This window comes from Eucyclogobius newberryi, unplaced genomic scaffold (assembly GCF_026437365.1).
Source record: "Eucyclogobius newberryi isolate DKJ021-1_F unplaced genomic scaffold, fEucNew1.0.hap1 SCAF_9, whole genome shotgun sequence".
Lineage (NCBI taxonomy): Eukaryota > Metazoa > Chordata > Actinopteri > Gobiiformes > Gobiidae > Eucyclogobius > Eucyclogobius newberryi.
Window position 1 is genome coordinate 16,597,411 of NW_027316532.1, and position 24,634 is coordinate 16,622,044.

At 44.6% G+C, this 24,634-nt stretch overlaps 1 protein-coding gene across 1 annotated transcript in view; it reads right to left on the reverse strand.

Annotated features, from left to right (window-relative positions):
* Nucleotides 1–14,670, reverse strand: part of dph5 (diphthamide biosynthesis 5) — a 163,920-nt gene extending 149,250 nt beyond the window's left edge. Inside the window, exons 1-4 of the mRNA XM_072438263.1 lie at nucleotides 14,382–14,670; nucleotides 14,111–14,235; nucleotides 13,714–13,822; nucleotides 7,599–7,719 (exon numbers count right to left, since the gene is read on the reverse strand). Coding sequence (XP_072294364.1) covers nucleotides 7,599–7,719; nucleotides 13,714–13,822; nucleotides 14,111–14,235; nucleotides 14,382–14,519 — 493 coding nt within the window. The 5' untranslated portion in view covers nucleotides 14,520–14,670. The remainder of the gene's footprint in view (nucleotides 1–7,598; nucleotides 7,720–13,713; nucleotides 13,823–14,110; nucleotides 14,236–14,381) is intronic.
* Between the last annotated feature and the right edge of the window lie 9,964 nt (nucleotides 14,671–24,634).

The following is a 24,634-nucleotide window of genomic DNA, read 5'->3' on the forward strand; positions in this document are numbered from 1 at the left end:
GACTTAAGAGTGAGGGTGATGTTCTAGGTAGTGCAGAGACTTAAGAGTGAGGGTGATGTTCTAGGTAGTGCAGAGACTTGAGCGTGGGGGTGATGTTCAAGGTCAGGGGTGGGAAATTATTTTCCTCCAAGGGCCATATCCGAATTCAGGCAAGTAGCGGAGGGCCGGCCAGCGATCATTGGTGTGGAGAAAAAAAAATAAAATCCCAAAAATTAAATATCAAATAAAATATAACTTTTCTGTCAAATATAGGCTATTGAATCTATTATTTAATTCATTTCACGTCATATTCATTAAGGATACAAGTGCAGACAGATGCCTGAGGGCAAAAAATAAAGATTTTTTTTTTTACTATTACTTGGACAAGCTTGAAAGGCCCGGCGGGCCGGATGTGGCCCGCGGGCCGTAGTTTGCCCACCCCTGTTCTAGGTAGTGCAGCGACTTAAGAGTGAGGGGATGTTCTAGGTAAAATAAGATAAGATAAGATAATCCTTTATTGTCCACACATGGGGAAATTTCGTTGTTACAGCGCAGTAGATACAGGGGGAAAGGACAGATTATACAAAGTTTCAAAAAACACTCTTAACAGAAGAACTCTTATGAACAAAACAAAAAACTCTTAACAAAACTCCTCTCCTATCTTAATAGGGAATGGAGGGGAAAAAATTGAAGATAGAAAAAGATAATAATAACATAAAATAAAGTAAAAATAGCTAGCATAGGACTAAATAATACTAATACTAATGGTAAGTAAACACTCTTATTTACATCAGTTATATGCACATGAATATGGCCTTAATTGCTTGTGAGTATGACAGGTAGTGCAGCGACTTAAGAGTGAGGGGGATGTGTTGATAAGACACATTATGGGATTGGATGAGTTGACCAAGTGGAGTCATATAAATACAAATAAACGTGGTCCTAAAACTGGGCCTTGGGGGTCCCCATACTTAAGGTTGGAAAGTGAAGAGTGTCCATTATTAAAAGTCACATAAAAAGAGTGATTTAAGAAGTAAAAGAGCTGCAGCTTTGATAACGACCACGTTTTTAAGACAATCAAGGAGAATGTGATGGTCAACGGCATCAAAAGCAGCTCTAAGATCAAGAAGAACTCAAACAGATGATTCACCAGAGTCAGCCGACATTACTAAAGCATCATTCACTAGCAAGGACCACAACCCCAGATACGATGCAAGGTGTTTATTGGCAGGGGAGAAACATGAACAGCACGAATGTACGAAGTTGATGCCGGTTAGGGGCTACTTGCGACGAGGGCTGAAGGCTCCCGGGCCTCAATACCCCCATCTAGGAGATAAATTAGAATAATTGGAACGGTTTAAAAGAGGGTGGGAGGGAGGGGCATGAAAATCACGAACACAGGCGTATGTGATCTGGATGATTAAGTAGTGTAACTGCGGGAAGGGGTGTAGGAAGGGGCGTGGTCCTACTCCCGAACTTAAAGATAACAAACTTATCTTCATGCAACTTTAACAAGGGCGGTCTCTGTACTATGTTTAGCTCTGAACCCGGATTGAAAGCAATTAAAAACACAATTAACATTCATAAAATCTATAAGTTGTGAAGCAATTGTTTAAGGAGGGGCCAATTTAAAGCAGTCAGGAAGATGTCCAGATGAGAGAGTGGAAATATGTTATAGGCTTCTTCCAACAATGGCAAATATTTCCTTTAGGAGTTTTGGCAGAATCATGTGAAGCTCCAGGAAAGGACAGTCCTGAAAGTAACGGAGTAAAGGAGTCTGTCTGGGAGTCGGTGATGGAAAGTGTAGAGAGTGATATTTGCAAATCTGACCAAATCTATTTTATTTACAAAATGGTCAAGACAATTCTGCAAAGGTTCTGGGTCAGTATCGAGGGGACAAGATGGCAGACCCCTAACAACAGAGTCGACGACCTGAAACAGAACTCTAGGGTCATGATTGCTCTTTGTCTGCTGAAAACATGTGCCATTTTAGAGCATTTAGTGCATTTTAGATTCATTTGCATTCCAAAAACGTTCAGACTTTTTATACACTTTTGGGCACGTGTTTCTTTCCTCAACCACGGATCTCTTTTAGTTCTTCTGCTTTTTTTAACGTACTTGGTCACGTACTTGGTCCAGGATAAGTTGACAATAGAAGAATAAGTTTGATCTCACAGCTGGTTCTACAGGATGTAAACCATGAAAGGATCGTGACATGAAGAGCTCAGTACATGTTCCGGAAGAATCACTCGTTGGAGCACAAGAGTAAAAGGTGATGTACATAGTATAAAGTGGCTGCAGTGTGAACTAAAGTGTTTTATGGTCTGACTCCAATATCATTCATGCCAGAAAGAAAGGGAATGAAACCAGTGGAGATGAGAAGGTCCAGCACATGGACTTTGAGATGAGAAGGTCCAGCACATGGACTGGATCTGTCATTTAAACCGTCCTTAAATAAGACGGCTGTGTGTTCTGGCATGTTACGGTGAAACGTCTCAGAGCAGTAAAATCCCCAGAGTCTGCCAAGGAAATATCAGTATTATTGAACAGAATAAAGAGATGATAAAGGATTTATTGGTCTCCAGGGTCAGGATAAGGACTTAGTGGTCTTCAGGGTTAGGATAAGGACTTAGTGGTCTTCAGGGTTAAGGACTTAATGGTCTTCAGGGTTAAGGACTTAGTGGTCTTCAGGGTTAAGGACTTAATGGTCTTCAGGGTTAAGGACTTAATGGTCTTCAGGGTTAAGGACTTAGTGGTCTTCAGGGTTAAGGACTTAGTGGTCTTCAGGGTTAGGATAAGGACTTAGTGGTCTTCAGGGTTAGGATAAGGACTTAGTGGTCTTCAGGGTTAGGATAAGGACTTAGTGGTCTTCAGGGTTAGGATAAGGACTAAGTGGTCTTCAGGGTTAGGATAAGGACTTAGTGGTCTTCAGGGTTAGGATAAGGACTTAGTGGTCTTCAGGGTTAGGATAAGGACTAAGTGGTCTTCAGGGTTAGGATAAGGACTGAGTGACCTCATGTTTAAGAGACAGCAGTGAACAGAACGGTGCAGGGTAAAGGACATTAAGGACCAGACTTCAGGAACAGGAATCTTTAATAAGATTTAACCAGGAAAGTCCCACTCAGGTTCAGAATCCCCTTTTCATTTAATTTAGCAGTTTATATTAGGTTAAAGTTAGTTAATAATATATTATATAAGTTATGTTTTAAATAATTTACAATCATTATTCATTGTTTTAAGTTTCACTGTCACCAAAGCTTTAAACCAAGACTAAACCGGGTCTAAACCAGGAAAAATCCAGGAAAAATCCAGGACTAAACCAGGTCCAAACCAGGTCTAAACCGGGTCTGAACCGTGTCTAAACCGGGTCTAAACCAGGACCAGGACTAAACCAGGACTAAAGCAGGACTAAAGCAGTTCAATGAAAGTGACTTATGAGTTCTCTGTTGGTGTCAATAATCGTGAATAATCAATAAATCAATGGTTGAATCAATCTTTATTAAATATTAGAGATAAAACAAGTGATTTCATATAATCATTATAATATATAATAATATATAATAGTATAATAGGCTCAAATAACTCATCTGGACGATTACATCATACATTGTTTTGTGTCACGCAATTAAAAACTCTTTCACAGTCTTAAGTTAAGATCTAGTGATTAATCAAAAGAATAAGATAGAATTGATTCAATTATATAATAACTACTAAAGATTGATCAGAAGAATATAGATTAAATTAATGGATTAAAATAACTCTTCTAAAAGTGATAAAGACACAAAGCTCCTCCCTGACACTAACGAGTCTAATGTCCTGTGATGGTCCCGTGAGTCCAGTGATGGTCCCGAGGGTCCAGTGATGGTCCTGTGAGTCCAGTGATGGTCCTGTGAGTCCAGTGATGGTCCTGAAGGTCCAGTGATGGTCCTGAGGGTCCAGTGATGGTCCTGTGAGTCCAGTGATGGTCCTGAGGGTCCAGTGATGGTCCTGAAGGTCCAGTGATGGTCCTGAGGGTCCAGTGATGATCCTGAGGGTCCAGTGATGATCCTGAAGGTCCAGTGATGGTCCTGAGGGTCCAGTGATGGTCCTGAGGGTCCAGTGATGATCCTGAGGGTCCAGTGATGATCCTGAAGGTCCAGTGATGGTCCTGTGAGTCCAGTGATGGTCCCGAGGGTCCAGTGATGGTCCCGTGGGTACAGTGATGGTCCCGTGGGTCCACTCAGCTGCTCGAGTGGAGGCGTGGTCATGGTGTGTCATGTGCATTAACTATTTTTTCTTACACGTGTTTCATCTGCTCTGGCTCAGATTTATCATTTATCCAGAAAAGTGTCTCAAAAGAAGAAAATGTACAGAAAAGGAAAAGTATTAAACCCCAGAACAGATTTAATCATAATGTTTTAGTCCAGGTTTAGTTTCGGTTTAGTCTAGGTTTAGTCTAGGTTTATATAGATATAAAAATAATTGAATAGAATTGATTTTAACATTGTAAAAAAGTTAGAAAAACTAAAGAGTCAGTTTAAAGTCCTTCAGTGGAACATATTTTAATCTCTTTGGTTTTAGCGTCTCCAGCTTCACCAACAGAGAAATACAGGAACATTTTCTCTGTGAATCTTTCTTCATGAGAGCAGATCAGAGACATGTCCTCAGCGTCAGAGAAAGACAGTTTCCCTTTGTCATAATCCAGTCGGACTCTGATCTTCTGAGGGCTTCGCTTTAGCTTCAGAGTTTTACAAACAAGATCAGTGTATTTTCCACCTTTGAGCTGTAAACACCAGAGTCCATATTTTGGATCAGCTCCTCTCTCTCCCTTCCTGTCGACAGACTCTTTGGCCACACCAATGATCCATCCCGGATGGTCCCCGACCTCCACGTCCCACTGGTGTGAGCCGGAGCTGAAGCCCTCACAGCCCAGGACATTTGCATAGTAAGTAATTCTCTCTAGATTTAAAAGGGACCTGTTGATGTTCAGTTTCTCCACATCTCACTCCCCTCAGATCCTCAGACAGATAGAACCATCTGTTTGCAGTGTTTGGGTCCAGAAGGACCGGACTGTAGTGGACCAGGGCCCTCATCTTGCCCCAGGCCTTGAAGCCCATGTTGCCCAGGACTTTGGCCTGGTTTATCAGGAGTCCTGGTCCCAGCTCTGGGCCGGGCTGTGAGAGCAGAGTCTGGGTGGTTTTGTGAGTGTGTCTGTACTCTCTGATAAAGTCCATGCTCTGTCTCTTCAGCTGCTCCTCCACAGTGAGGATGTTCTGCTCCAGAGTGGACAGTTTCTCCCTGATCTTCTGCAGCTCTGGTTCTATGGTCTGGGCCTGTCTGCTCTGCTCCTCTCTCAGCGCTCTGAGCACAGACTCCTCCTCCTGCTGGAGGAACCGGTGCAGCCGCTCAAACTCCACCCGGATCTGTCGCTCACATTGCTTCACCTGTGTCTGTGCGTGAAGGTTTATTTCCTCATACTGTCGCTGTAAGGCTGAGGCCTGCTCTCTCCTCTGGGCCAAAGGCTGGAGCTGTGAGTGGAGCTGCTCCTTCAGTTCATTCACGGCTGAGTCCACAGACACCACCTTATGTCCAGAGTGAAGAGAGAACTCACACACAGGACACAGAGGGCGACACTCGTCCAGGCAGAACAGAGGGCTCTGCTCTGGGTGTGAGCTGCAGAACTTCTCCCTCTCTCCTGCTGGAGCCGGCTCCTTCTTTGAAAAGGAAAGAATCAGTTCTTTCAGAGCAAAGTTCACCACAGCCCAGAGACACTGGTTCTTTAAAAGGTCTCCAGACACACAGGACAGGTCAGGAAGTCTTCCACTGCAGAGACCTATGTATGCGACGCCCTGCTGCAGAATGACAACTCTTTTACTTTCCTCTGAAAGAGTCCTTCACATCTGAGTGAGAGTCTGAGCAGCAGCAGCGGCGGCGGCGGCAGCAGCAGCAATGTTCACTGTTTGTAACACCTCTCATTTATCCACACTTCCCTCTGACATAAAGAAACGTGTTACTAATTACATTTACAGATGTTTCAACTCCATTCTCCCTGACCAGCTCAAACACGACATCCTGATAAACCAGTGATAACGTTTACTACATTGTCCTTTCAGCTCAGCAGATTCAGCAGTTTCATTTACCTCAGAAATGCACCTAGGGATGCATACCTAAACCCAGGTTCAGGTTCAAGTCCGGATTCGAATCCAGAGGTTTAGGTTCAGGTCCGGACCTAATGAGTCCGGACCTAAACCATGCCATATTTGGATAATGTTATAACAGCATAACACAAGCTACTTGGCTAAATTAAGTTGAAGACACATGAACAAGGACGACTATCAAACACAAGGCTTAACTGCAGATTGAAATGAACTCAACTTGTGTGGTTTATTCACTGTTTATTAACAGAAGTTACAACTTACAAATCACAAGCTACAAGCTAGCAGCTAAACTATAGCTTAACAGTTAACACACGTTCATGTTGGGTTAGGGTTAGGGTTAGGGTTTTACTTGAGGAACAACTTTTGAACAAGAGCATGTTGAGTATTGTTGACAGAGTCAGTCTGGGTCAAAGCAGCTGTTTCATCTGATACAATGTTTTGCCTTTAGACACATTTCCACTCTTTAATTTTGCAGATCCATTAGCATCAAAAGTCAGGTAAAGACCTTCAAACAGACAATACACCAGTGTCAATAATTAAGTCACAGTGTAAAATAACAGTTACAAAAACTAGCATAAAAGTCAACTAGAACAACTATAAAGCAATCAACTTAGCAGTATCAAAAATAGAATATGAAAATATTTTACACAACAAATCAAAATAATACATCATTTTAGCAGCATTAAACACCAGACCATATTTAACAACTGTATACAAATACAAAATAATATTACAAAATATAAACTCCAATTAATGAATGCAGCAATTAAGCAATATTACTTTGACTTAGTATTTACTTATTACCAAATACATCACACCACAACATAACACTTAAGTTATTGCATTCATATTTACACCCAGAACAAAGACCCAGAAAAGACCACGCTGACCCCGCCCCTTTAACACGCGGCGACGCACGCACTACATTAACAATCACAACATCGCACGTGGCAGCCCCAGCTTAAAACAGTTCAAATAAAGCCAGCGATCTTACAGCTGTCACTTCAATGTTCATATGTGGACACACGGTTCCGCGCTGTCTCTCGCATCTTTAAACTTATTTCGCCGGCTTCAACTTCGGGGAAGACGCGTGCGTCGCTAATTAGGGTCCGGGTGCGCCATTGACAGCGATGCATGAAGTGTTTACGTCTTTTCCAGCGCAAATTTTGCGATCAATGGAAGGTTTAAGATGGTTTAGATTCTAGAACGAAAAGGATATAGAATGTGAGTGCTATATATTTTTTATGAGTCCAGAACCGAATTACCGGGGTTTGTTTTTTTTTGGACCTGAACCGAAACGTTTTTAAAAGTCCAGATCCGGTCCGTCGTAGCGGTACGCATCCCTAAATGCACCATGACTGTATGTTGTCTGAATACACATCTCTGTATTTATGTGTGTTGCCAAGAAACCGTCACCATACAGTAAATATATCACAATATCGATATCTGACACGCAGGAGGAGGTGAAGGCATCCGACTCACCCAGCAGACAGAGTGTGTGGAGACCCATGGCTCGGTTTTTGCAGATTTTGTCGAAGTAACTTTCTGGTTTCCACGTCTCGGTCCAAAACACAAAGGAAACCGTCTCCCCGAAGTTATAGAGCTGAGACAGAAAGAAACACACAAAAAAAGAAGTTCTAGAGCCTGAATCCATTCTGCCAACACAAAGTTACAATTTAAGTGTTCAATCCAGGCTTAATTGTGCCAAACAAATCCATAAACTTGATAAAACAGTGTTAGTCCTCGACACTGTATAAAAAGATTCTGTTGTATCTTTCATCCAAGAGTCATTCTCAATCTGCGGGTCTAGCCTGAGAAGATATCAATCCTACTCTGAACTGTGTAAGGAGACATTTATTGGCCTCTTTAACTCTTTCAAAGCATCTTTTGTCCTGCTCAGAATCTTCTCCTCACTGTCTTTGATAGAGTGGTTTGTGTCTTTAAGATGAAGATGCACGGCGCTCTGTGGTCCTGAACTCCAGTGTCTTATGTGCTGATAAAGCCTCTTGTGCAGTGGCTCTTTAGTCTCACTATGTGGTGCTCTCAATGTTCTTGCATTCGATAAGATATACATTGCGCTGTTTTTGTGTTGCATCTTGTCCTTAGGATGAACCAGTTTGTGTCTTAACCGGTTACCATCCACCTGTGCGCCGGGGCGCAGTTTCCAAATTAGAAAATTTCTCTTACATCATCACTTTTATTTCCGTGGTCAATACCAGCAAGTTATAAATCATTTTAAAAGTTATTTTCTCAACAAAACGAATATGTCATTGATTTACATTGAATAATACGCCCCAAGAAGCAATTGCCAATAGTTTGGGAGAAAGTCTCAACTTTTACAAACGCATGTCCTACCTGTTTGCTGTTTGACGGACGAATCGGCTTTCAATCTGTACATTCTTGAACTCAGTATGTCCTTAAGGAACCATAGAAAAACAATATCCCACTTTTCCTGAAGTTATCCGATTTTGAGATATTGTCAAGTAAACAAAGTTTTCTTCTCTGAAAATATTCACGCATTTCTCCATCCATAACAAATGACCTGTTTGACTTATAAGATGGTGTTTGGCATCGATCTTTTCTTCTTACTGTTGGCTACAGAATGAGACCATCCACGGGTTTGTTTTTAACAGCCTCCGCAAAAAAAAAACGCCGCCTCCGACGCACGAGGCTTCTGTTTACGTTGAGAATGCGCATGCTCACGGTGACGTAGAAGAATTTGATTGACATATTATTCTAGCCAATAAAAATACCTTTCGAATGGTGGGTGGGACTTAGGGCTTCTTCACACAGAATCGTCTCTATTCACGTGCGTAAAGACAGTCAGAGCCTAGATTTTTCGGCAGGAGGCGACTAGATTTTACGCACCACTTTTTCTGATTTTATTAGCCTTTTGGATGCGCATTTTGTTAGATATATGTATTATTATACCAATACAAAAATAAAATAATTTTTTTTTTTTTTTTTCACCTCGATATGGGAAATTCATGGGTAAACTCATATTTACACATTTTCACATACATTGTTTTTAGCATTTATAATAGGTATTAGTGGCCTACAAAACATCAAAATGTATGTTTTATGATCATAGAGGAGCTAAAATTGTAATAAAACAGTTTGGCACAGTTGGCACATATTTGGATAACTGAATATTCTTTTTGATACAAAAAGGTCAACAGCACCAAAATGCCTGTTCCTAGAGATCTGAAACTTTACACAGTTGTTGTCAACAAGATAAACAGCATGTGCAGTGAACAGCATAAGCACACAATGAGGTATGTCTTGCTTAGGACCATTACAAATTGACAACATTCAGGCAAGACTAAAAAAAGGATGTTTTGTTTATGTTTGGGCTTCTGTAGTGTGAGTTCTGAAGCCCTGACAGTGTTGTGCACATCTGCAGAAACTAGAAGGCCTAAGCTTTCTAAGGATGCATCACACTCACATGTGGGCTGTAAGATCCTCTTTTAATAAGCAGTGCCATTTGGGTCCAACCATTGTGCACAGGGCGAAATAGGTGACAGGTTTTTAAACTGTTTCCTGGTTTAAAATTAACAGGGATTTCATGTCTAAAAATTCGGTGTGATTTTCCTGTGTGACAGTCCCAAGACATAAGGGAGAGAGCTGGTGGGCGCCTCTTGCCCTCTGAGCCGGTGGGCGCCTCTTGCCCTCTGAGCCGGTGGGCGCCTCTTGCCCTCTGAGCCGGTGGGCGCCTCTTGCCCTCTGAGCCGGTGGGCGCCTCTTGCCCTCTGAGCCGGTGGGCTTGTCCTCTAAGCCGGTGGGCGCCTCTTGCCCTCTGAGCTGGTGGCATCTCTTGGGCTCTGTGCTGTAATGTCCTGTTCACCTGCAGGTGGTGCTGTAGTGGGTGTTTCATTTGTCCACAATCTTCTGTGCGTTTTCCACATGATGTTCTATGATGCTAAGACGGTTGTTAAATGCTTGGCCACATTGTGTGATGAGTCGATGCAGGTCTAAGTGGAAAATTCTCTGGACCAAAACAGTCAGTGAAAGTGAGGACCTCCTCCTTCTTCAAGCTTCTGTAAACAGTTCATCACCTTCTTCTTGTAGCCACTGAGGGGTCTTCAGACGTTCATATGAGGCCGTGTCCTCGAGGAGGCTGTGGTGGGCGGGGCCTACTCAGAGTAGGGTAAATATTATGATAAAAGGATAAATAGAGTTCTCAAGACTCGATCCACAGATTGAGAATGACTCTTGGATGAGACTCGCAACATCTAGTTTTTCAGATGATACAACTGAAGCTTTTCTACAATGGAACTCTCCTGGACGAATGAGGGATTACACCGACTTTAGTCATGGATGTGATTTAGTCCTGGTTTAGTCCCGGCTTAGCATTATTTATACTTTTGTATTTCTACTTTTGACTAGCATGGGAGAATTAACTGTGATTAGATGTGGGTAATAGGATGGGATCATAAATATTGTTTCTGGCAAAATAAAAAGAGTGGACAATAATTATTTGTGATAATCCTCATTTTACCCGCAGATTGTTCAAGAGCTCCTGATCCATGTTGTTCTCTTCTAGATCGTTGTGGTTTTCACTTAAAACAAAGTCCAGTTCTATAATAGTCGTTTACACAAGGAACATATAATTCATAACATTTTAATTATAATTATTAATATCCATTACATGTTTAGACCGTCAGGTAAATTATTGTTAATCGGCCATGATAGTACAATACAACATTCCAATATCGTCCCATGCCAAGTGGGGAAGAAATCAAATATATGAAAACTTGAATATTAAAAAGGAAGAGGATTTTTCACCGATTTGAGAACTCAAGTGACTGTCAGTCCCTTTTTAAAAAGTGCGCATGCGCACACTCACCCCCGTGCAGAAGCACGCACCAGCCCCCCCCTCAGATTTCCGTTTCTTCTGAGCTCGAACCCAGTCTTACTCTGGTCATTTTTGTACTGTACACTGAACCAACCACGCATGTGCAGCCATGGAAACGGGCTGCTATGGGAACGAGGCTGCAGGTGTGCAGTAGCACGCAGGGAACATGTGGGAGAACTACTCAGCTGTCCGCGACACCAGGAAATGAGACTCAGATTTGGCGCCAAACATTTTTGGGTTAAAAAAAAAGTTATGTTATTCAAATAAGAGTATAAGGTGATGCTCCTGCATTTTTGGTAATAATTTGACAGACATTTCACATTTGTCAAATTAAATAATTAAAACTCAACTAATACATTTAAAGACATGTTTTATTTATTTATTTTTTCTGTTGGATTGACATAATATCTCAATAAAGTTGTGAAAAAGCAAAGATATATTTTTGTCAATACTGCCCTGCCTCAATTGTGATTAATGATAATGATTAAAGTTATGACACGACCGTTTTAAAATGATATGTACTGAATATACCCACATAACTATACGCAAGTTATTATAAATGACGAGTAAAAAGCCTTTTCTGTTAAAGAGCCAAAAATGTGAAGTAAATGTGTATTTTAAAAATAAATAACAAATCAAACCTCAATATTTGTCCGAAAAATTTTAATTGAGTCCAAAATTAGCTTTAATTACATGTTTGCTTTTTTTGGGGGAGGGGCGTCGCCTGGAGCAGTGCATGCTGGTCTTACAGCTCCCAATGGGGTCTCATTTGCATGCCCCACCCCCTCATTAGCACATTAACTGCATCTCTGTGTGTTTATGCTAATGAGCTGTGAGTGCTGTGATTGGCTGTGCTCTGACACTGTTATTGATGAGGTCTGAGTGCGGCGATGCGTTCAGTGTCGCGGTGCGTTCAGTGTCGCGGTGCGTTCAGTGTCGCGGTGCGTTCAGTGTCGCGGTGCGTTCAGTGTCGCTCTGCGTTCAGTGTCGCTCTGCGTTCAGTGTCGCTCTGCGTTCAGTGTCGCTCTGCGTTCAGTGTCGCTCTGCGTTCAGTGTCGCTCTGCGTTCAGTGTCGCTCTGCGTTCAGTGTCGCTCTGCGCAAGAGAAACGTCCCAGAGGCAGATGAACTCCAGCCCGAGTCCACAGCATGTTTAACATAACCATTATTCAGTCAATGTCCCGGAGCTACACATGTTAATAATGCTAACTAGCCCCTCTGACCCTCTGCGTCGTCCGAATATTCACGAGGGGAATGATACAAGGTCATAAAATATTACTATAATGTTCAAAAATTTAGAAATTACAGTGTTCTCGCTGAAGGGTTTTGGCATGGCGGGCCGCCATGCTGCGGTTGGCCACCGCCATGCTCAAAAGATACCACCAGGTATTAAGATAACCGCAGGCGCCGCGAGCGAAAAGCACCACGGCGCTCGCACGTATGGAAAGCCAATATGATCACACTCCGCTGCTTAGGAGCGCCGTCTGGCGCAAATTACTGCGCACAGCGTAACGTCAGACGGGGCTAAAAGCACCGCTTTATTTTGTAAAAGCGCCGGAAAATATGCCGCGATATGCCGCTCCTAAGTGGCGGAGTGTGATCATATTGGCTTTCCATATCGAGCGCCGTGGGCAAATTTTTTAAGTACTTTTTGCGAGTGCCGCCTACGGCGCTTTCCACCGCCATCCTCCAACCTCAGCCCAGCGAGAACACTGACTTACCTTTATCATGTGTATATTTTCTTTGCACTTGTGATTATTTCGTAATACAATAAGATTTGGGTTGAAAATGGAAAAATAAACTACCACGACTCATTACAGGCGCTAACGACCGGCTCAATCTGCTGCCGTTTGTTAAAACTCGTGCTTTGTTTTCTTCACTTTTTTGGCCAGTAGACTTTATTAGACAGGAAAGCTGATCATGAAATGGGAATGAAAGAGAAGGGAGGACATGCAGCAAGTTGTCCGTGCCGAGATTTGAACTCAAGACACTGCGGCCAGCCTATACACCATGTAATAGTATGTTTAAGCTTATACACCATGTAATAGTATGTTTAGGCCTATACACCATGTAATAGTATGTTTAGGTCTATACACCATGTTATAGTATGTTTAGGTCTATACACCATGTAATAGTATGTTTAGGCCTATACACCATGTAATAGTATGTTTAGGCTTATACACCATGTAATAGTATGTTTAGGCCTATACACCATGTAATAGTATGTTTAGGCTTATACACCATGTAATAGTATGTTTAGGCCTATACACCGCGTAATAGCATGTTTAGGCTTATACATCATGTAATAGTATGTTTAGGCTTATACATCATGTAATAGTATGTTTAGGCTTATACACCGTGTAATAGTATGTTTAGGCTTATACACCGTGTAATAGTATGTTTAAGCTTATACACCCTGTAATAGTATGTTTAGGCCTATACACCATGTTATAGTATGTTTAGGTCTATACACCATGTAATAGTATGTTTATGGCGCAATGCATGTACCTTTGGAAATTATGAAGGTACATTAAACCATCCTTGGAGGAAAATGCAACCCCGTATGAGGCATATTTACCATCCCCTTAAAAAAATCCTGGGGAGAACACTGGCTGGTGGGGATGGAACTTACACATTTAGCATAGTTCACACTCCATTAAAAGCTGCAGCACAAATCTGCCCCGCCTCGTGTTTTTGAATGATATCGTACGTTTACAGAAAGATCTAGTGGTGGTGTCTTTTACCTGAAGTCCACAGGAGCCGATGGCGTTCATGATGGAGGCGTTGTGAATGACTCTGTATGGTATCCCAGCATGCACTGCTCTCAGCGCAAGGTCGCTGTGAGTCGTTGCTCTGTCGAGGTAGAAATCGTATTACATTTTTCCTCAACATTAAACTTCACAGTCGGAGGTGAACTCCACTAAAGCCCTCGTGATGACAGAGAGCAGACAGAGGACAGAGCAGACAGAGAGGACGGAGGACAGAGAAGACGGAGGACAGAGAAGACGGAGAGGACAGAGCAGAATATTTACACTATGTCCAACATTTTATTCTCATTTACACAAAATGTCTTTGACCATTAAGTCCCAGCCCCTGTACATGTCCCAGTCCCGTAAATCACTGATTATACAGTGGACTCACCCAAAAGGGTCCCCCACCACTAAGAAGGCTACATCTGTGGAGTCTGCGTCCCTGAGGATCTCCTCTGACCCGTTCTCCACCAGGTCCCGGTCAGCCAGGATCAGCTCTTTACCATAAAACTCCTCCTGAACCAGAAAGACAAAGTGTCACGTATGTTAGACCTGGTTTAGTCTTGGTTTAGTCCTAGTTTAGTCCTAGTTTAGACCTGGTTTAGTACTGGTTTAGACCTGGTTTGGTCCTGGTTTGGTCCTGGTTTAGTCCCGGTTCTCACCAGCTTGTCCTTTCCCACCGTCAGGATGGACGTATAAACCTCCAGATAAACCCGGGAGCAGCGCTTCACCGCAGCGAGGCCTTTCACCGTGATGTCCTGGGCGTCCCCGAGCCCCAGACCGATCAAGTACAGCACCATGTCCGACCGGGGAGAGCCGGGGAGGACCGGGGAGAGCCGGGGACGGGGGAGAGCGGCACGGTTACGCACGGAAACACACGGTAAAAGTGAAACGGGTCACGTCCAGATCAAAGCAGACTTGCCACAGTTTGAAAAGCGGAGGAAATTCTCACGTGTAGTTCGCGGTTTGCGGTGCAGAACGGAATACGACTGTCGTGAAGTGTTTATGTTTGCAACAGAATAGACCGAGATACGTCAGGCAGATGGAACTACGTTGAAAATATCAGAAATATAATATTAATGTACATAATTACAGACATCTTTTTCATGCCTTACGGTTTTACTCTCATTTACACGAAATTTGTATGTGTCTTATGTAATTCGGCTTTGACCTTTTAGTTATAATAAAGACCTTTACGATTTTATTTAACTTTTGAACAAAAAAAATGCCTGTAACGTGCTCACTCACCAGGAATGCAACGATTAATCGACTAATCGTGACTAGTCGACTTTAAAAAATGGTAATAGTAATGTTTGTGTGGACTAAACACATCAAAAATGCCTTTTATAAAAAAGAAAGTGACATTATTAAATAAATTAAACGTAATAATTCACTTTATTCATAAATATTCTCCATCTAGACGCCTTCAGTCGCCATAGTTACAACTTTTATTTGGTTAGAAATGTATAAAATCATCTCAGTGCACAATGGAAATAAGAGTTTGACTGTTGAACAATGAAATAACTGTTAATTTCAGCTCTATAACACGTTTTAAAACATGAAACATTGTGATATATTTATGTTAAAGCTTTATTTAAATGTGACGCGACATTGTCCTGGCCTAATGTCAAATCTAAGTATTATTATTATCTCATTATTGATCACGTTCAGTTTTTGTGTTGATGATCAGGTTCAGGTTGTGCTGCCATTTTGGGATTTAAACATTATTGTCAAATCAATACAAAAGATTGGCTCTTGTTTGAATGTAGCAGGAAACTCACTGGAGCATTTCACATATTTATATTCATATCTGATATTAATATTTCAACAGGAAGTCATTAGACGGTGCGTTAGGTGTGTCAGATGCCCTCCCAGCCTCCTTTATGGTGTAAATGTGAAGCTTCTGGAGACGATGAGAACATAATAAGTTTTAAAGTCAAAATACACTTTACATTTCATGTTTCTGATGATTTTTACACGTTCCTAAACTAGAAACACGTGTCGTCCTCAGCGTCTACACCGGGGGCAGCGCTGCTCTGGGACAGTGTGAGGGAAAGTGACGCAGTGAAGCTTTAAACTTCCTGCAGGTTTGGTCTGTTTCCCTCAGAAACAACTCTGTTACTCCACGTCCACATCTTTCTTTCCCACTCTTCTCTTTTATCTCTCTCTTTGTCTTTTCTTTCTCTCTCTCTCCCTCCCTCTCTCTCTCCTCTCTCTCGCTCTCCCTCCCTCTCTCTCTCCTCTCGCTCCCTCTCCCTCTCCTCTCCCTCTCTCTCCCTCCCTCTCTCTCGCCCCTCTCTCTCCCTCTCTCTCCCTCCCTCTCTCTCTCTCCTCTCTCTCCCTCTCCTCTCCCTCTCCTCTCCCTCTCTCTCCCTCCCTCTCTCTCGCCCCTCTCTCTCCCTCCCTCTCTCTCTCTCCTCTCTCTCCCTCCCTCTCTCTCTCCCTCTCTCTCCCTCCCTCTCTCTCTCCCCTCTCTCTCTCTCCCGCTCTCTCCCCTCTCTCTCTCCCTCCCTCTCTCTCCCTCCCTCTCTCTCCTCTCTCTCCTCTCCCTCTCTCTCTCTCCTCTCTCTCCCTCTCCTCTCTCTCCCTCTCCTCTCTCCCTCCCTCTCTCCCCTCTCTCTCCCTCCCTCTCTCTCCCTCTACTCTCTCTCCTCTCTCTCCCTCTCCTCTCCCTCTCTCTCTCTCCTCTCTCTCCCTCTACTCTCTCTCCTCTCTCTCTCTCTCTCTCTCTCCTCTCTCCCTCTCCTCTCCCTTTCTCTCCCTCCCTCTCTCTCTCCTCTCTCTCCCTCCCTCTCTCTCTCCTCTCTCTCTCTCTCTCTCCCTCTCTCTCTCTCTCTCCTCTCTCTCCTCTCTCTCTCTCCCTCTACTCTCTCTCCTCTCTCTCTCCCTCCCTCTACTCTCTCTCCTCTCTCTCTCTCTCCTCTCTCTCCCTCTCCTCTCTCTCCCTCTCCTCTCTCTCCTCCCTCTCTCTCTTCCTCTCTCTCTGAATAGGAAGTTGCTGGTTGAATACAGAATTGTTAATTGTCAGATTCTCTTCTTGTTGCGTAATCCTCTTCTCTCTCTCTCTCTCTCTCTCTCTCGCTCTCTCTGGACTTTGTGGTGACACTTTGGGGCAGAAGAAGGGGGCGGGACTCGCTCTTTTGTTTAATTGTTGAGCTTCATTCATCCAGAGAAAGAATCACCGTCAACTTTAACTGTTTCACCACAACTTCAGAGATAATTTTGAGTCCTGGTTTAGTCCTGGTGTAGTCCTGGTTTAGACCTGGTTTAGTCCTGGTTTAGTCATGGTTTAGTCCTGGTTTAGACCTGGTTTAGACCTGGTTTAGTCCTGGTTTAGTCCTGGTCTAGTCCTGGTCTTTCCTTTCTTCTGACCTTCCTGGTCCTCATCTTGACCTCTAAATATGTCGACCAAATTTGGGTGTTAAGGGGCAAAAGTGGGCGGAGTCAGGGGGATCATCGATGTCATTGATAAAAGCGCAGAAGCGTCTTTTCTTTGAGGTGGTCCTGAAACCATCGATCCTGAACAATACCTGCGAGTTTGGGGGAGGAACGGGGTTTAGAGTGCCCGATTAGTCCTGGTTTAGACCCTGTTTAGACCTGGTTTAGTCCTAGTTTAGACCTTGTTTAGCCCTGGTTTAGTCCTGATTTAGACCCTGTTTGGACCTGTTTTAGTCCTAGTTTAGTCCTAGTTTAGACCTGGTTTAGCCCTGGTTTAGTCCTGATTTAGACCCTGTTTGGACCTGTTTTAGTCCTAGTTTAGTCCTAGTTTAGACCTGGTTTAGCCCTGGTTTAGTCCTGGTTTAGTCCCTGTTTAGACCTGTTTTAGTCCTAGTTTAGTCCTGGTTTAGACCTGGTTTAATCCTGGTTTAATCCTGGTTTAGTCCTAGTTTCGACCTGGTTTAGATCCTGTATAGACCTGGTTTAGTCCTACTTTAGTCTTGTTTAGTCCTGGTTTAGACCTGGTTTAGTCCTTATTTAGTCATGGTTTAGTCCTGGTTTAGACCTGGTTTGGTCCTAGTTTAGTCCCTGTTCAGTCCTAGTTTAGTCCTGGTTTAGTCCCGGTTTAGTCCTAGTTTAGTCCTGGTTTAGACCTGATTTAGACCCTGTTTAGACCTGTTTTAGTACTAGTTTAGTCCAGGTTTAGACCTGGTTTAGGCCTGGTTTAGACCTGGTTTTATTCCTGGTTTAGACCTGGTTTAGTCCTGGTTTAGACCTGGTTTAATCCTGATTTAGTCTTAGTTTAGTCCTAGTTTAGTCCTAGTTTAGTCCCAGTTTACTCCTAATTTAGTCCTAGTTTAGTCCCGGTTCAGTCCCGGTTCAGTCCCGGTTCAGTCCTAGTTTAGTCCTAGTTTAGTCCTGGTTTAGACCTGGTTTAGACCTAGTTTAGTCCTAATTTAGTCCCGGCTTAGTCCTAATTTAGTCCCGGTTTAGTCCCAGTTTAGTCCCGGTTCAGTCCCGGTTTAGTCCCGGTTCAGTCCCGGTTCAGTCCCAGTTTAGTCCTAGTTTAGTCCCGGTTCAGTCCCAGTTCAGTCCTAGTTAAGTCCCGGTTTTGTCCTAGTTTAGTCCTGGTTTAGACCTGGTTTAGTCCTGGTTTAGTCATAGTTTAGCCCTAATTTAGTCCTAGTTTAGTCTTAGTTTAGTCCCGGTTCAGTCCTAGTTTAGTCCTAGTTTAGTCCAGGTTCATTCCCAGTTTAGTCCCGGTTAAGTCCCGGTTCTGTCCAAGTTTAGTCCTAGTTTAGTCCCGGTTCAGTCCTTGTTTAGTCCTAGTTTAGTCCCGGTTTAGTCCCGGTTTAGTCCTTGTTTAGTTCTATTTTAGTCCTAGTTTAGACCTAGTTTAGCTGAAACGTGTAGAATGTGCCTCTTATTGAAACCGACCTTTGACTGTAATACAGTCTGTGGTGCAGTGGTTAAGCTGCTGCACATGTGCGGTCGGATCCAGGTCTCTTGATTGGCTGAACTCCTTGTGTCATGTGACTGTCTGATGAGGGAGGGGGGTGGGGGGTCATCTCCAATTACTGCACAAAGGCCCCTCATTCACCCCCCCTCACTGTACCCCAAATGTCCTGAACCTCCACTCTCCACAGACACTGCCTGTAAGAGTCACGTGACCTACACATGTACTGAGTATACATGGAAGTACACAAAGTATTACAAGTACAAGTATTAGTTACATTTCACAGAGCGAAAGAGAGAGTTAGAGAAAGAGAGAGAGAGAGTTAGAGGGAGAGAGAAAGAGTTAGAGGAAGAGAGAGCATTAGAGAGAGAGTTAGAGGGAGAGAGGGAGAGTGTTAGAGAGAGAGTTAGAGGGAGAGTGTTAGAGAGAGAGAGAGAGTTAGAGAGAGAGTTAAAGAGAGAGAGAGAAAGTTAGAGGGAGAGAGAGCATTAGCAAGAGAGACAGTTAGAGAGAGAGAGAGTTAGAGGGAGAGAGAGTATTAGAGAGAGAGAGAGGGAGTGAGAGTTAGAGGGAGAGAGAGAGAGAGTTAGAGGGAGAGAGAGTTAGAGGGAGAGAGAGTTAGAGGGAGAGAGAGAGTTAGAGGGAGAGAGAGTTAGAGAGAGAGAGAGTTAGAGGGATAGAGAGAGTTAGAGGGAGAGAGAGTTAGAGAGAGAGTTAGAGAGAGAGAGAGAGTTAGAGGGAGAGAGAGAGAGAGTTAGAGGGAGAGAGAGTTAGAGAGAGAGTTAGAGGGAGAGAGAGTTAGAGGGAGAGAGAGAGTTAGAGGGAGAGAGAGTTAGAGAGAGAGAGAGTTAGAGGGATAGAGAGAGTTAGAGGGAGAGAGAGTTAGAGAGAGAGTTAGAGAGAGAGAGAGAGTTAGAGGGAGAGAGAGAGAGAGTTAGAGGGAGAGAGAGTTAGAGGGAGAGAGAGTTAGAGGGAGAGAGAGTTAGAGGGAGAGAGAGAGTTAGAGGGAGAGAGAGTTAGAGAGAGAGAGAGTTAGAGGGATAGAGAGAGTTAGAGGGAGAGAGAGTTAGAGAGAGAGTTAGAGAGAGAGAGAGAGAGAGTTAGAGGGAGAGAGAGAGAGAGTTAGAGGGAGAGAGAGTTAGAGAGAGAGTTAGAGAGAGAGAGAGTTAGAGGGAGAGAGAGAGAGAGTTAGAGGGAGAGAGAGTTAGAGGGAGAGAGAGAGTTAGAGGGAGAGAGAGTTAGAGGGAGAGAGAATTAGAGAGAGAGAGAGTTAGAGGGAGAGAGAGAGTTAGAGGGAGAGAGAGAGAGTTAGAAGGAGAGAGAGTTAGAGAGAGAGTTAGAGAGAGAGAGAGAGAGAGAGAGAGAGAGTTAGAGGGAGAGAGAGTTAGAGAGAGAGAGAGTTAGAGGGAGAGAGAATTAGAGAGAGAGAGAGTTAGAGGGAGAGAGAGAGTTAGAGGGAGAGAGAGAGAGTTAGAAGGAGAGAGAGAGAGAGAGAGAGAGAGAGAGTTAGAGGGAGAGAGAATTAGAGAGAGAGAGAGTTAGAGGGAGAGAGAGAGAGAGAAAGTTAGAGAGAGCGAGAGAGTTAGAGAGAGAGTTGAACAAAAGCCCTCCCTTTGCTCGAGCTGCACATAACTGAGCGTCTCCATGACAACGACACAGAGAGAAACAGAGCCACAAACATCTGAAAAGACCAGGACTTAACCAGGACTAAACCAGTTCTAAACCAGGTCTAAACCAGGACTAAACCAGGTCTAAACCAGGACTAAACCAGGACTAAACCAGCTCTAAACCAGGTCTAAACCAGGACTAAACCAGGTCTAAACCAGGACTAAACCAGGTCTAAACCAGGACTAAACCAGGTCTAAACAATAAGATAAGATAAGATAAGATAAGATATGATATTCCTTTATTGTCCCACATGGGGAAATTTTATTGGTGCGACGCAGGTAGATACAGAAGTAGATACAGAAGAAAAGAACAGATCACTTATAGGAAGTCTGAAAAACACTTTCAGTAGAAGATCTCCTATAAATAAATAAAAACTCACATAGACAAATAAATAAATAAATACATAAATACCATTGCATGTGATCACGACAGTAATTGCACATGAATATGTGTCACGACGGCACATAGATTGCACATGAATTTCACAGTAATTGCACATATGACGGAATTGCACATCAGTATTAGGTTAGGTCAGTATTGCGAGTGTTCAGTACTAACAGTTTTTGTTATAAAGTCTGACAGCAGCAGGAAGGAAAGACCTACGGAACCTTTCCTTCACACAGCGAGGGTGGATCAGTCTCTCACTGAAGCTGCTCTCCAGAGCGGACAGAGTGTCCTGCAGGGGGCGACACTCATGGTCCAGCATAGATGTGAATCTAGCCAGGACCCTCCTGTCCCCCACCTCCTGCACCGAGTCCAGAGCACAGCCCAGGACGGAGCTGGACTTCTTGATGACTCTGTCCAGCCTCTTCCTCTCCCTCTCTGTGATGCTGCTGCTCCAGCAGGCCACACCGTACAGGAGCTGATGCCACCACAGAGTTGTAGAAGGTCTTCAGGAGTGGCCCTGTCACTCCAAAAGACCTGAGTCTCTTCAGGAGGTAGAGCCGACTATGGCTCTTCCTGTACAGTGCGTCTGTGTCATGAGTCCAGTCCAGTTTGTGGTTCAGATGAACACCCAGGTACTTGTATGAGTCCACTCTCTCAATGTCCCGTCCCTGGATGTTCACTGGCGAGGGGGCAGTGGGGTGGCGTCTGCGGAAATCCACCACCATCTCCTTGGTCTTCCCCGCGTTGATGAGGAGGTGGTTCCGCTGACACCAGTCCACAAAGTCCTGCGCCAGTCCTCTGTACTCCGCATCATCGTCGTCCGTGATGAGTCCGATGATGGCAAAGTCATCAGAGAACTTCTGCAGGACACAGCTGTCCGTGTCATGTCTGAAGTCTGCAGTGTAAAGGGTGAAGAGAAAGGGCGCGAGGACAGTGCCCTGGGGCGCCCCCACACTGCAGGTCCGAGTGTCAGACACACAGTTCCGGGCTCTCACAAACTGGGGTCGGTCTGTGAGGTAGTCCAGGATCCACTCTGCCAGGTCATACTCCACACCAGCCGTCTCCAGCTTGTCCCTCAGGAGCAGCGGCTGGATGGTGTTGAAGGCGCTGGAAAGATCGAAGAACAGAATCCTCACAGAGCTGCCAGGCTTTTCCAGATGAGAGAGAGAGCGGTGCAGCAGGGAGATGACAGCGTCCTCCACTCCGATGCCAGACCGATATGCAAACTGCAGCGGGTCCATGGCTGAGCTCACGGTGGAGCGGAGGTGGTCCAGGACCAGCCGCTCCAGTGTCTTCATCAGGTGGGACGTGAGAGCCACTGGGCTGAAGCTGTTGAGGTCTTTGGGGCGCGGTGTCTTAGGCACAGGTACCAGACAGGAGGTCTTTCAGACCTGTGGTACCACCCTCAGCTTCAGGCTCATGTTGAAGACATGCTCCATAACTCCACTCAGTTCATCTGCGCAGGACTTAAGGAGCCTGGGGCTGATGCCATCAGGTCCTGCTACCTTCCTCACTTTAATCCTCTTCAGCTCACTCCTCACCTGTGCTGCTGTGACAGTCAGTGGTTGGCAGGGGGACCGTGTGCTGGGGGGATGGGTGAGTCCAGGCGAAGTGGGGAGCTGATGGTCCGGGGCAGATAAGCGAAGAGGAACAGATGCAGGGCATTGTCCAGCTGTGGAAGAGGGAGCATGCAGCTGTGCAGGGGGAGGGGCGGGTGACCGATCAAACCTCAAGAAGTGAGCATTTAAATCATTCACCCACTGTAGATCCCCCTCTGTCTGGGCAGGGGGGATTTTGAAGCCCGAGATGGTTTTCAGGCTCCTCCACACTCCCTGAATGTTCTTTTGCTGCAGCTGCTCCTCCATCCTCCTCTTGTAGCCGGCCTCAGCCTGCCTCCTCAGCTCCTTCTGCACAGTCCTCAGCTCCTCCTTGTTCCCTGACCTGAAGGCTCTCTTCTTCTCCTTCAACAGAGCCGTCAGTTCACGGTTAATCCATGGCTTGTTGTTTGGAAAACACCGCACCGTCCGGGAGGGAACAATGTTTTCAAAACAGAAGTTGATGTAGTCCGTGATGCACTCTGTGATGGTGTTGATGTCCTTCCCATGTGGGCCATAGAGCTCAGTCCAGACAGTGGTGCTGAAGCAGTCCCTCAGAGCCTCCTCGCTCTCAGCAGACCACATCCTCACCTCACGGGACACCACAGGCTGCCTGCGCACGATGGGTTCATACACAGGCCTCAGATGTACAAGGTTGTGGTCCGAGCTGCCCAGGGGAGGGAGGGGGGAAGAGGAATAAGCCTCCTTGGTGTTGGCAAAAAACAAGTCCAATGTTCTATTCTCTCTGGTGGGGCAGGTAACATACTGGGTGTATGTTGGTAGAACAGAAGAGGGAGAAGCGTGGTTAAAGTCACCAGAGATGAGGAAGAGAGCCTGTGGATGCTGTGTTTGCAGCCTACAAGTGCAGGAGAGCAGTGCTTCACAAGCATTTTCAGCATTGGCAGACGGGGCCACATATACTGCGATCAAAATCACATGTGAGAACTCCCGGGGCAGATAATATGGCCTCATGCCAATAGCCAATAGTTCAATATCCTTGTTACATAGCTGCTCCCTCACTGTGCAGTGTTCGGGTTTGGACCAGCTCGTGTTCACATACACAGCCAGACCTCCTCCTCTTTTCTTTCCGCATTCTCTCGTTCTGTCCGCCCGCAGCAGATGAAAATTGTCCAAACCTACAATAGAGTCTGGCATTTCTGCTGTTAACCAGGTCTCTGTGAAAATCAAGACGCTGCTGTCCCTATAAATCCTCTGGGACCGAATGAGGCTCGCTATTTCCGTCATTTTATTTTGAAGGGACCTCACGTTACCCATGACTACGGCGGGAACCGACTTCCTGTTTTCTCCTCTCTTCTCTCGGAGTTTACGTCCAGCCCGTCTGCTTCGTTGCGTTTTCCTTAGGATGTCCGCCGGGATAACGTGACAATCTCCGGGTAAGACGACTGTTCTCCACAGTTTCATTAGTTCCTCCTTTGTGTAAACGCGGTACGGCGCCGGCCGGGGGGCGGGGCCGGAGCCGGGGGACTCAGAGCCAAGACACATCGCAACGACACGACGAAAACACTCAATCCAGCCGAATAAAGTCAAAACAAGTTAATTTAAAGCGATTCCAGTGCGTGTCCCGATCGTTCGTGAAGTTACTCTTTCATATAAACGTGTATATAAACGTGTACCGACGACACGCCGTACTTTAGCGGCGGGCGGAGGGCATGGGGGGGGGCTGGTGGGCTCGCTCGGAGCTAGCTCACGTCACAACAACACAACGAAAAACGCTCAAATCCAGCCGAAAAAAGTCAAAAACAGTTGAATAAAAAAACTATTCCAGCGCATGTCCCTATCGTGCAGTAAAATAGAAAAAATATACTAACTATATTTACAAAATATAGGAGATAAAGCACAATAAGTGTGAGAAAGAAGAGAGAGCGTTTACACCGGGCTGCCAGCTGTACCAGCGCCTTATGACGTATGACAATACGTCATAAGCTTCACGTCATTATGACGTATGACAATACGTCATAAGGCGTCATGCGTCACAATAACAACAATAAACAATAAAAACACAATTATTCAGTTACAAATGACTAACTATGAATTGTATTTTTTAGTTCAAATGATTTATCTTTTGCTTCAAAACTGTTTAAGCCAGAAAATGATCAAAACAACAAAGAAAATATAAATGAACTGGTCTCACGGTGAAGCACCTGCAGGAACTAACAAAGTACCAGCCCAGTCCCTAGTTCCTACTCTCCATGAACTTTAAATCAGTTAAAATCACCACAGCATTTTCCTTATCTTCTCCTCTGCATATGCTCAGTTAGATCTTCACTTCTCCTCTGCACATGCTCAGTTGAGGGCTTCTCCTCTGAACACGCCCACAGACTGAGCAGCTGCAGGAGAAGAAGAGCCAAGC